The sequence below is a fragment of the Sceloporus undulatus genome, chromosome 3, assembly GCF_019175285.1.
Source record: "Sceloporus undulatus isolate JIND9_A2432 ecotype Alabama chromosome 3, SceUnd_v1.1, whole genome shotgun sequence".
Classification (NCBI taxonomy): domain Eukaryota; kingdom Metazoa; phylum Chordata; class Lepidosauria; order Squamata; family Phrynosomatidae; genus Sceloporus; species Sceloporus undulatus.
This window is the reverse complement of record NC_056524.1, coordinates 44486692-44500574: the sequence shown is the minus strand read 5'-3', so window position 1 is coordinate 44500574 and position 13883 is coordinate 44486692. Positions and strand designations below refer to the sequence as shown.

The following is a 13883-nucleotide window of genomic DNA, read 5'->3' as shown; positions in this document are numbered from 1 at the left end:
TACTTGCTCCTTTTGCCAAGATAGCATGGCAACAAGTTAATCCCTTGTGTGTATGTGTGTGTCCATGCATGTTTAAGTCACCTGTTATGGCAACCTCATGTATTTCATACATTCTTATTTCTTGGATAAGAAATAGTCAAATGTGGTTCCAATTACCTTCCTCTGAAATATAGCCTACAGCATCTGGTAGGCTTTGGTGGTCCCCTGTCCCAGTACTAACCAAGTCTGTCCCTAATCAGCTTCCAAGATCAGATGGTATTGGGTGCCTTCATGGTTTTGTTGTTGTTGTTGTTGTTGTTAACTGCCACCAAGTCAACTTTGGCTTATGATGACCCTGTGAATAAGAGACCTCCAAGTCACCTTGTCCTCCACTGCTCTTGCAGACTCAGGGCTGTGGCTTCGTTGAATACTGCCTCTCCAAGCATTATTGCCTTTTCTAGTGAGTCATGTCTTCTCATGATATGGCCAAAGTATGACAGCCTCAGTTCAATCATCTTGGCTTCTAAGGACAGTTCAGGGCTGATTTGCCCTAGGACCCATTTGTTCATGGTTTTATATATCTTTGCACTTCAGGATCTTGTCTAGTTCCTTAATAGCTGCCCTTCCAAGTACCAAGACTAGTCTTCATTGCTAATCACATCTATCCACTCTCCCTCTGCAAAAAATGCACAGGCAAACGAATCCATGCCTTTGCAGATGGACAGCCACATGTGCAATGATTTTCATTTCTGTAGATACTCTAGTAAAAACCATGAAGTCTTTTCATGCAGAGTTTAAGGAGTTTTTTGGGGCTCCCCCCACTAAAACAACCCAAACTCCTGCAAATCATGTGAAGCCAGATTGCATTGTATTCTGCTGGAATTAGTACTTTTACTGTGTAGACTAGCCTCCAGTTTTCTTCTGGTTTGTTGGCTGCAGTATCCACTGATTAATGTTTGAGCGAAAGAATGGAAAATCTTGAACTATCTCAATGTTTTCATCATCTGCTTTGTTGTTGTTTTTGTTGTATGTACCTCCAAGTTGTTTCCAATTGTAGGGATCCTATAGTGAAATATCATGGGAGTTTCTTGGCATGTTTCTTCATAGGGACTTTGCCTTTACCATCCTCTGAGCCTGAGAGAGTGAGACTTGCCCAAAGTCACCCAGTGGGTTTCCAAGCAGTGATTCGAACCCTGGTCTCCAGAATTGTTGCCAGAATTTGTTCTGTATTTGTTCAGAAATTATCGCTTTAGCTTTGCTGCTGGGATAAATCTGGGATGTAACTATCTTAAGGCAGATCTTATCACATTCACCCCTCGCGAGGCAGTATGCAGCCATATGCTACCGGGGCTTCTCTCACAGCTTTTCAAGAACAGAATTTTCCCATTCTTGAAAAGATGTGGGACAAGCCTGGAGAAGCCTGGTGATGTGTGAATGTGATAAGATCTGCCTTAAGAAAGTTACTTCCCGGGTCTATCCCGGCAGTGAAGCTAATGTGATAATTTCCTTAGAAGGATTCTGATGGAATGTAACAAAATGCTCTTGCAGCAACTATTTAATTTCTTTTCTTTTCTTATAAAAAGAGAGGGCCAGGTCACAAGGCAAGATCACAGAATATATACAAAGTAAATGTACTTGGCTTTGCCTCTCGTGACCTCTTGGATCTAACTTTTTGGGCTGTGCCCTCACCCCTCAAGATATAGTGGGCATGAGTTGCAACGGCCTGTGATGTTTATCCCAGCTACAAACAAACAAACAAAAATTCTAATTTTGGCAAAAAGGAACATTTGAGAATCTGAGGAGTTTATTTGTTTGGTCAATGTTCACAGTAATCCAATACAAAGGGATAAAATGGAAGACTGTACATTTGTGGTGCCTTGGTTTAACTTCTGAACAACAAGAAATGGCATTGGTTGGCATTTTCTGTAACATCTCATATGAAATCCAGCATAATGGCAACTAGGGCCCCATGACTGCAGGGATTTGCTAGTACCAAACTGTCCTATCATTTTCTTTAGTACATAAAAGTGTGCACACTTGTAGGAATTGCTTACAATTCTCAGTTGAACATTACGTAGAAAGTATATTACAGTGAGAAGTGCTGCACTCATGAGTATATTTTGGCTTGAATTCAGAACCTGATTTCAGTATTTAACTAAGCACTACGTATTCCTATGCTTCTAGCCAATAGATTGATGTGTAGGCTGCAGTCCTTTGCCAGTTTACCTGGGAATATACATAAGTGAAGAATTGTGCTGTTAGAGGTGGATTGAATTACACCTGTTTTGTGACAAGAGCATTGTTCAGAAAAGCAATCCAGTATCTGTCATTTTAGTAATAGCAAGCAGTTGCCAGTGATCTGTAGTGTATCTGACAATATAGTTTAATTAGTATGAATGTTTATGTAAGTACTAGGCAAGATGGTGTAATGTTACTGGGAATTATAACATTGGCGCTGTATAGGGCAATGTGTCAGAATGATTAATAATTCAAATAGCATTAACAGTAACCAGATTTGATGCCCCAAAGCTTGTAATGCAGTAGTGAGAATGCAGTCTAGTGATGATGGCTGATATCCTGCTGTATTTTATTCCATTACAACTTCCTACAAATGTATGCATTTTTTCTGTTGGTGTCTGTATTGATTATATCTCCCTTTGAGTATAAGGTGGGAAATATGTCTAATTAGTATGACAGATGAGCAAATAACTATATAGCAAAATGCCAAAATAATATTTCTAAAGATGGCATGGCAGAGAGCTAAGGGTTATATGTCATTACTCCAGTGCTACATTTTCTATAGATTGTGCCAAAATCTTGTCCATTTGTAAGAACTATGCCTGGACTGTAACCAAGGCTGAATCTAAAGGCTGAACACTTTTTAAATGAATGTTGTTGCTGTTTGCCATTATTTGTTATTTATGGCTATCCTATGAATGAGAGACTGCTAAAAGACCAGTCTTCAACAGCCCTGCTTAGGTCTGACAAACCCAAGGCTCTGGCTTCTTTGATTGAGTCTTGCTGTTGTATAGAATGAGCCCTTGGTATCCACTGGCATTTTGTTCCAGGACTCTCATGGATACCAAAATCCATGGATTCTCAAGTCCCATTATATACAACAGCATTGTAAAATGATATCTAGTATAGAAAATGGCAAAACCAAGATTTGCTTTTTGGAATTTATATATTTTAAAAATATTTTCAAGCTGTGGATGCTTGACTCCATGGATAAAAAAAAATCCATGGATACAGAGGGCTGACTGTATCTTCAAGTTATTTCCAACCGATGGAGATCCTATGGTGAATCAATCACAGTGTTTTCTTGGCAAGATTTGTTCAGAAAGAGTTTGTCATGGCCTCCCTCTGAGACTGATAGTATGTGACTAGCCAAAGGTCACCCAATGGTTTCCATGGCTGAGTGGATATTTGAACCCTGGGGTCCCTTTGTCCTAGTCCAAAGACTATGCCATGGTGGCTCTCTTGACTGAGTCTATCCAGGTGTAATGTAATCTTCCTTTTTCCTGACTACCTGCATTATCATGTTTGCCCGTGAGTCATCTCATCTTCTCATATGTACAAAATACAACAGCTCTTATTTAGTCATTTTGACTTATAGTGATATTTCAGGCTTATTTGTTCTCGGACTCATTCATTTGTCAATTTAGTAGTCCATGGTATCTGTAGAACTTTTCTCCAGCACAACATTTAAATGAGTTTTGATTTTCCTCCTGTCAGCTTTTTTTTTCATTGTCCAACTTTTGTAACTATGTCAGAAATACTTTGGCACGAATGATACTGACTTTGGTATTTAATGATATTTTTACACTTGAGGACATAATGATATATCTTTACCCCTTCCTCCTACCTCTGAATTATACATTTATTTATTTATTTATTTATTTATTTATTTATTTTTGTATTCTTGTATATGATTCTGAAAGCATGCTAGTAATCTCATGGCTGAACATTTTCAACTGATAAAAGCTTCAGCTGGGAAAGAATGGCTCTCCTCTTTCTGATCCTACTGTAGCTGTGTATGCTTACCTATATCAGGCAAGATAAATAGTGGCTGTCTCCAGAATTCCTTACAAAATAGCAAAACAGAGAAAAGGGGGAGGAATCAGGTAAAGCTGCCTCACCAATTTTACCAGCATTTTAAAAAGCATCTATAAATCTGGCCACCAAAATGAAAAACACACACAAAAAAATAGTATGCAATGGGATATTGCTGTACCTTTGAGAGTGAAAGAAAGAAGTTATAGCATAAGTTTTGGTGGTAGTTTACTTCCTCAAATGCATGGAGTGAACTAGTGCCTAGAAACAGACCTTTATAGCAGCTAGAAACTTGTGTAAGAAATGCATTTTGGAAGAAGACTTCAAGTGATCTCTAGGAGGTTATAAATGTTTTTGTTTTCTTATGCAAGATATACCTGAGATAATAGTTTCATTTCACATGTACATATTGTCAGTTTTGAATAAAAAGCTTGCTGAAACATGTTAAACTGCCCTTCTTTTTTGTGCTGTAGGAACCCATCCCTTCTCTCTCTGTTTGCTATGCTGTTTCTCCTCTGTTACCAAATTTTCTGAAAAGGAAATAATGGCACATTACAAATGCGCCAAAGGGGCGTGTTAGGGTTAGGAAGGGGCATAGTAAGGTTGAGAAGGGGCATCCCTTCCGGACGCCCCTCAACCCTATTACGGACCCAGTCCATAACAAATGGCGGTGCCCATCCACACGGGGGGCGCCATTTTGATGTAGCAGATGCTACAACAAAAGCCCTGGTGTTTTTTAAACTTCTCCATTTTTCATACTGAGAGGAATTTTAAAAAGTACAGATCAAGTCCAAGTACAGATAAAGATTACTCTTTTAAAAAAAAGTGCATATGATCCCTGGTTGACAATCTCTTCTTAAAAAACATATATATGGAGGAGAGGGTACCTTGGCGATGTCTCATTCACAGGTCACTATGAATTGGGGCTGACTCGAAGCCAGCAAACAACAAATACACACACACAAATATATTGATGATTATAGTTTTATGCTGCTTCAGTTAATAATGTGGTTTTTGTTTTACCCTTGTAGTCAAAAGACAAAGCCTGAAAGTTCAGATCAATGTGACTAGTGATGGAATATGCATGAGATATATTCGACCCAGTCCAAGCACCAAACTGGAAGGCTTCATCTTGGGGTATGGCAGCAGCTTCTTCTCTAACCAGTATATTTCTCTGCCATCAGATGGAAAATCTTACATGACTGAAGTTGGTAAGGCAATTTGCAAAACTGTATTTTGGAGAGATGGCTATTGGATTGGAAAACTTATTTACTTGTGGTTTTGAGAGGGGTGGATGGGAGGTTTTAAAGAAAAGGAAACTTGACATTTCAGAAGTGACAGATATGTCTGTATATTCAGAATTGTTTATTTTTTATTGTTTGCACATTTCCAGTTACTGATGTTTCCCAAAGACACTGAATATATAAATGAAAGAGGCTAATTCAAACCTAATGCAATCAAAATGTTGAATGTCACCCAAACAGCTCTGTAACAAGGGTATCATGTGAGTCAATTATTTGTTGACATGTAAATATGAGTTTGTTATAATCCATAAATGCAAATCTAAATGTTTAGACTCAGAGACTTAAATCCTATTCATAGAATATTAGAATTATACAGCTAGAAGGGTCCTTTGGGCCATTAAGGTCCAACTCAATGTAGAACCTGTAATTACTCTTGAGTAGAGTAAATCCATTGAATCAATGAGATTTATCTGTGTGTTGACTTGCATTCAACGATTTAATGGTTCTACTCTAGATAAATCTCATTGATTCAATGAGTCTACTCTATTCAAGAGTAATAACAGGTCCTACACTGAGCAGGAGTTGGACCTTCAAGTCTATTGTTCATGATCTAGAAATTTTTTGGACCATCATTATAAACAGTTTCTAGATCATCAACAATAGTTGGCTTATTCAGTTGAATATATATTGTGTTATTGTTTCATTTCAAGATTAATCTGGTTAATAATATATTATTTAATGAAAAATCATAACTCTCTTTTTGTAAAAAGAAATGTGGTGGTTGTTCAAGTAGCTTCTAGTGGCATCTGCTTTTAATATATGCTTTCTACTTCTTCTAAAACAGGGCTGGGTAACTTATGGCATTGTCAGATGTTGCCAGTTTTCGAAGGCCTATCAGTCCCAATCAAAGTGTGGGAAAGCATGATGATGGAGCTGTAGCCCAGCAACAAATTGAGAACTTCAGGTTCCTCAAGCTTGTTCTAACACATTGGAGAAAATACAGCATCAGTATGCTGTGATAATGTAGATTCTACATTACAGACCAACTATGGATGCCGGCCATGAAAGCCTTCGACTTAACATTTTTATTAATGAACATTTATTAATTGACAAAGGCATTAGGAAGAGATAAAGAAGAAACAGTTGACAGAGCTCGATTTTTCAAAGAAAAAGAAACAAATGAAATTAATCATATTAAGCGTAGCAGGTCTGGTTCAGATGTGTTTATTCTCTATGAAGATGATCTCTGTCTCATATAACCTATATCTTGCACTAAAACATACCAGTATTTATTTACTTAAGATAGATTTTGGGAAGACAATTCAAATCACATGTCTCATGGAACATGAGATTATTGTGATTACCAAGAGGCTGGAAAGGTTTGTAATGTCTTGATCTGGAATAACCTAAGGGATAATAAGGCTGTGCATCAAGATAACATTTGAAAAAAATATAATTCAGATATATAAGGAAATAAGATTGTAGAACAGTGTACTGACTTAATGGAGATGATAAAATGGTAGTAAACTGGGCCAAATTACTTGGAAGCTGCTAGAGTTTATTTTACTTAACACATGAGTTCCAAAAAACAAAATTTGTTTCTGGCTAGAATTCATTTGGATGTACTAGTTTGTATCCATGGAAGGTATCCCTGCACAAAAGTGACCACACCCTTTTGTCAGCAAATCTGGTCTTAGATGGGAAAGGGATTGACCAATGCACTGTCAACTGATGCGTGGCCAATTGTAAAATACTGTTGAGTATCATGCAAATTGGACACAGACGAGTAAGCATGCTAAAGGAAGCTCTGTTATACATTTTTGCCTCCAGAAAAGGTGCGTGGGCCAAAACAGATTTTATAGCAAAATGCCCCCTCCTTACACTTTTACCCAGACCATCCCTTGATTCAAGAGTGGAAGAATGAAAGGAGACAGTCCCACATGCCATGCAATGGTTGAAAACTTATTTCTTAAACAGCCCAATGTGTTTTGGCCTTATCACCAATTGGTCTTCTTCAGGGGCTATTACAAAATAGACAAAAACACATTTATTATGTATGTGATACTGATACAAATAGATTTACCAATGGGTTCATATTTATGGATTTTTGAGATGGCTTCATCAAAGGGAACCAGTGAGAAGACATATGATGTAATCTGTCCCCAAAATTACTCAGGTCTATTTTACCTAGCTGTTGCAATCAGTCTAAAATGTACAAGTTATAACCATCTATTCTAGAATTTTATATTAAACATTGTATCTCCAAATCTTCATTCAAACCCCTTGGTGCTAAAGTTTTAAGTTCCAAAATTGATTCTACCTCTTTCCTCTTTAAACAATTCTCATTTTTATTAGTTATCATCTCCAGTACCCAAAAGCATATATCAGTTGTTGAATGTTTCACACATTCAAAAGCAGAATGCTGGCTTAAATAGGAACTGTACAGCTCTTCTCTGTTCTTTTATGGATTAAAGTATTTCTGTAGAGACTATAATTACATTGTTTGTGTCATGAGCTGTAATTTTCCATTTTAGAGCTATGCTATGAAATGACAGATAGGCCATAATGCGAATAAGGATTTGGGTTATTCAAGGCCAATGATTTCAGTATATATAACAGTACCTAAAAGTAATGGTTTGTCTCCTTAATCTTTTAGTATGTTAAACTATACGTGATAGGATATTACAGTATTTTAGATACCAGGTTTTTTGAAAGGAAAATGAAGGAGGAAAAGCATCAGGAATTTAGCAGCCTATCCACATTGTTCAGAATGCTGTAATTAAATATATTCATGTAACAGAGAAGATTCAAAATAAACAGTTAATGAAATTACACTAATGTTTGGAATGGGGAGCTATGTATTCCCTATTCTATCTAGACACAACAAAGCAGTTGCTGATGACCTTCACAAAATGTTTTGCTATTCTTGAGAGTTTCTATGTCCATGGCTTGATAAATTCAGAATACACTTATTTTCTTATAAACTAAAGATGTACCACATTTTTGCAATTATGATTTAAACCACAGCTATATCTTAAAACATTTTGCCCAGCCAGGAAACCCTTTAAAAAAAGACGCTCTCACCCATTAAAGACATTTCCTTGCACACATTGTAGAAGTAGTTGCTGATCTGCTAAAAACTGTAAGTGAATAGTTCCTGCCCAAAATGTGTATTTTCATGCAACTGAAGAGAAAAGGACTGCTTTTGGAATGTATGATAACCAGTATAAAGAGAGAAAGGAATTGCTTAATATACCCCATAGAGTGCTTATTTTGAAAATGAAGAATATTTTAAGATCCATGAATATTTGTTTTCTGCAGTGTAATGGATCTTCTTCTTCTCTTCATTTCTAAAACAAATTACTATAGGCAATGACTCTGTGGTTGAAGTTCCTTGAGATTAGTAAAATACACAAAAGCTTGCTAATACTAAAATAAGCTGTTGGCACATATGAAAGAGGTGCTGTGGTTGCCTGCAAGACTATATCTGACAAATGTTCATAGTTAGAGAAGCAGCTGGTCTGAGGTTTTCAAATACCCTCTAGTTATTTTGGGCAACTTTAAATCTTTGTACTCCTGGTGTGGGCTTGTTAGGCTGCTGATTCTATGTAAACATGTTGGGCATTGCACACATCTCTTAACATCATGCTAGATCAAAACTTACAAAGAATATGAGTTTTTTTAAAGTGCAAAACAAAAGTTTTTATATGAGTAGACGGGACAGTACTGCATAGGCCTGGCCCTCACCTCAATCACACTTTTCAATGAATATGGAATTATACCTGTTTGTATAATAGCCATTGAGAGCCAGTGTAGTGTAGTGGTTTGAACATTGGAGTATGGCTCTGGACAGCAGGGATTGATTCCCTGCTCATCATGAAAATCCACTGTGTTATCTTGGACAAGTCAGACACTCTCATCCCCAGAAAACACCACCATAAGTTGGAAACAATATGAAGGCACACAACAGCAAAATAATAGTCATTATTGCACATCTTGACAACCATGCAACTAGAGCTGCTGTCCCCATCACATTCTCTTTCTGATTCCCCCTTAACCCCACTTACCTGTCCAGAGCCCTACCCAGCATTCCTTTTTGGTTTTCCTACTTTTATTTTTTATTTATTTTCACTTTTTCACACAATTCTGGAACTCAGCTCCTGCAATTTAAGTTAAGCAAAAAAGAAAAAAGAAAGAGATAGAAAAAATTAAAGACAGTATGCTTGGGAATAGCAAGTGCAAGGGGGGACAGGGGAAGAAGAGGAGACACTGACACCATCCAACTGCCAATATTGCTACTGCCCTGGCAACAATTTTTTGCACCTGGGGACTAGCATAATTTAGAGCTCATTGGCAGTGTATTTTCCCCTGTCAGTGAACAAGGACTCCCTAACCAAGCTTGAGGAACACAGCAGCTATGATTCAGAAGTATTGTGGTGTGATAAGTTTTTCCAAAGCTGCTTTTTGCTGAGTCTAATCACAGTTTAAAAGCCACATGTAGTAATATCCTTGTACCTGTGCATGAGCAGACTTTCATTTGTGCAGCTTCTTTCCCCCCTTCATCCCATGAAAACTCCTTCAGAATCCCAACAATGGCCTGGAACATACCGCCTCGAAAGGGCAGGTTAGAGGCGGAAGTTTTCCTACAGAGGGAGGCCACAGCAGCCAAACTGCACAACATCCCTCCACCCCCAAAAGAACCCAGAAAAACCAGGTTCTTTTTCAGATGCTGTGCGGACCTCATGAGTGCGCCATTGGCGTACTTGTGATGCAAGTGATGTGCAGCGACGTCTATACACTACACATCGCTTACATCATGATGGTGGCCCTTGTATGGATGGGAGGCCACCATTATGCACAGTCTCTAACCTTAGAATCACCACCTGGACACAGCTTCTTGGTGGTATGTACCGGGCCAATAACAATTTCTTCTCCTCCAGTACTTTGGATGTATGTCTAAGAGACTGATAGGAGAGGGAAATTTTGATGGGCTAGTAGTATATCTTCCATTGGCAGAACCCTGTTGGATACATGCAAACAATGTTAGGGACTGAAAGTTTTCACGGCCGGCATCCATGGTTTTTTGTGGGGGGTTTTGAGCTATGTAGCCATTTTCTAGAAGAGTTTATTCCTGATGTTTCACCAGCATCTGTGCCAGCCACAGATACCAGCGAAACATCAGGAATAAACTCTTCTAGAACACAGTGACATAGCCTGCAAAACTCACAAAAAACAATGTTAGGGGCTTTCTAGGTGAATAAAAAATGATGAATAAGGGGGACATGGTAGATATTTAGAGCCTGATTTATATCCATACTGCTTGGGTCCAATTTTAAAAAAGAAAAGAAAAAAAAACTTCTGTGAGACTCCTTGAGCCTTATGACCCTTGAGGAATAGCTTTTTCCCAGCCCCAATATTGTCACAGGCCTGTCTGATGAAGACACATGAGAGTCTTCTTGGGGGTTGCTTTCAAGCTGTGGCATTATCTTCCACCAAAAGCTAGGCTGGCCCATCTCTGGTCTCCTGCTGCTAGCAGGCAACAATATTTTTATTTACAGTGGCCTTTGGCTATTAACTTGGGCTGTATCTGCACTGCAGAAATAATCCAGTTTGACACCACTTTAATTGCCATGCCTGAATGCTGTGGAATTCTAGGAATTGTAGTTTGTTGTGGCACCAGAGCTCTCTGATAGAGAAGGCTAAATGTATCACACAACTACAATTCCTTGAATGCCATTGCACCCCAAGACTCTATATTACCTCTCCCAGAAGTTTTATGTAGATATTAGGTAACACAGGGGACAACACAGAACCTTGTGGGGTTCCACAGGCCAATGGCCAACAGCCATATCTGTGGACTCCACAGCTAGAGAGTTGAATAGGAGTTCCCCAACACCACCTTCTGAGTTTGCCCCACCAAGGAAGACCAGAACCAGTGCTGTGGGGCGATGAAGAATGTATGTTACTGGTAGTGTTGGTTTCATTGACAGAGATACTGTTGGATACAACCCAAGGATTTGGAAAGGAGGAAAAAAAGCAAGATTTATAAGTCACAGCTTTCATAAACAATTCTCAATACTTTGCCCAGTTGCAATTTACAAGTATAGCAGGATTTATGATAATAAGAAATAGATTTGCCTTGATAAATTAGAATGACAATAATAAAGAAGTTTTAAGTGTGCAAATTGTTATTGCAGAAGTAATAGAAAAAATAGTGTCATCACACTCATCATAACAGAAAAAAAGTTCTAAAAGTACAGAACAAGCTTCCAAAGCCTCTTGCTGTGTTTATGTTATGGACAGCAACATGATTGAAACAGGTGCCAAAAGGAAAGAGCTTTGTTGATCTTTCCAATATGATTCAGTCAAAGAGCAGATGTCCAATCTACAATGAGAAACTGACATAAAAAGAGGATATGTTCTCCTGTTTTAAGACATATTTTTAAGGTCTCATTTAGTGACAATAGCAAAATATCTGGTGGTGGTGGGTATACCAGGTTTCAGGATAAATGCTTTACCTGTACTTGTGTATGTAAAACTTGTGTATGTAAACTTCCCTTGAACATATAGGCAAGAAGTCAAAATATATAAAGCCAATCCCATCCCTTTATAGTATAACAATTATATATGCCCTATTAGAATGTAAAAATGTATAATCTGTAAAGAGCATGGCTAGAAAATAACTTATCTTAGGAGTTTATCACAATGGGGCTGATTTTGGCATTAAAGAGAGATTAAAGTGCATTTAAAGCATCCCACAAATGAAGTGGAAATGGCGAGTAATTGCACGAATGATTTTCACATGCAATTGCAGAAATAAAATTATATCAGAAATGCATTGTCACTGAAATCCTGAAGGTAAAAAGATGTGCATTAATGCTTCTTTGTGACCACATTAATGCCCTGGTTGTGCAGTGGTTACAGCTACTCACTCACAAACCACAAGGTTGCGAGTTCAATACCAGCCCAGGGCTCAAGCTCTAGTCAGACTTGCATCCTTCTAAGGTCACTAAAATGAGTACCCAGATTGTTGGAAACAATTAGTTAACACTTTGTAAACCACCTAGGGAGTGCTTAAGTGCACTGGAAGCGATATAGAAATGTACTTGCTATTGCTATTGCTAATGGTGGGTTTTGTGTGATGTCATGTGAAATCATTACACGTAGTTACGCAATTTTACTGGGATATTCACAGGATAAATTCTCCATTTCCTCCTTACAAAAAAGGAAGAAATATCTCTATTATTGAGGAAATTACATGCTTGTGTTACAGAATGGGGACTTAGAAAAATAAATTGATTAATTCCTAACAACCAAATAAAGCTATACCTCTACTATCTGCTCCCTTGCCCCCTGCTCCCATGTAATATTTACCTTTCACAACAAGCAGTCAAGTATGTAAAACAAAGAAAATTTGAAAATGATGAGATCATTTACCATGTTATCTATTACTAAACATTATGGAAGTTCTGCTTTTGACAGCAGCTACATGTGTCCTAGTACTAGCCTCCTGGAAAATGTGGAGCTCTTCCTTGGCTACTTTTGTGCAATGGTGTTCTGATTTTTGTCTTACCTCAATAGGTCCACATGAGCATATTATCACTGAGGTATCAGACTTCTGCTTGGGATTAAAACATGAGTGCACAACTCACCCCCCCCCAAAAAGATCTTGTCACATATGTGAGGCAAGGGGAAATGTTTAACACTGTAATAGAGACAGTAATTTGCTGCTATGTGCAGAATTGTCTGCGGTAGTGTATCTCTCTTGAACAACAATATTGTTCCATGCATAAACTTGTTCAGCTAAGTCCACTGAGTTATAAAATTTTTCTGTCCTTTCACATTTTCAAACATTCATGAAATGGTCACTCTCAAATTTGAGACTATGGCTGCAATTTTATGAAGTCTCATTCAACTTACCAGGCCTTAGTTCTAAGTATATGTATTAATATTCAGCAGTGTTCCCAGAAAAAATTATGTTGGTTGAGTCCACGAAAGTTTTGCTGAGGCAGGTTGATTTTTGTATGATTAAAATTTGTATACATAGGATGAGCTGCTGTTCACATTGTACACTTTCTTTGTGTGAATAAACTTTGTACCTAGGGTTTATATTCCAGGGCTGGAATTCAGTAAGGGACCGACATTTTTATAAGTGGACAAACATCTGTGGGCAGTTTCACAATGTCCATATGCTGCAAGGGGTTTCCGTGACAGTACTGCTTAGAGGAGCCACCAAAGTGACCAATGCACAACAGGACCAATGCATAATGGTACCAGTGTGCATTTGGACATGAGCTAGGAAGTCTCAAAGTGCACTGGCAGAGCTTGAGGCACATCAAGACACTCTTGATATTCCCCTGATGCACATCTTCACAATTCACTAGGAGGTTTCCTTAGTGCCTCTGCTATCCATATAAAAGGTTATGACAATTGCTCCACTTTTGACTATGATTGTTGGCTAATTGATGAATTGCTATTTTAGAGAAATAATAGGAATGTTGGTTAATTCAATATTAGTGTTTTATTTATTGTATTTTGTATTATGTACCATTTTAATGATGTAATCCTGCCTTGATCCATGGGAGAGGTGGGAAATATAAATAAACA

General features: G+C 38.0%; 1 protein-coding gene across 2 annotated transcripts in view; it reads left to right on the top strand.

Annotated features, from left to right (window-relative positions):
• LOC121927096 (ABI family member 3 binding protein) overlaps nucleotides 1-13883 on the top strand; it is a 168986-nt gene that overhangs the window by 23148 nt on the left and 131955 nt on the right. For both annotated transcript variants that reach the window (XM_042460648.1, XM_042460647.1), the window contains exon 2: nucleotides 5064-5243. In XM_042460648.1, the coding sequence (XP_042316582.1) occupies nucleotides 5064-5243 (180 nt within the window). The remainder of the gene's footprint in view (nucleotides 1-5063; nucleotides 5244-13883) is intronic.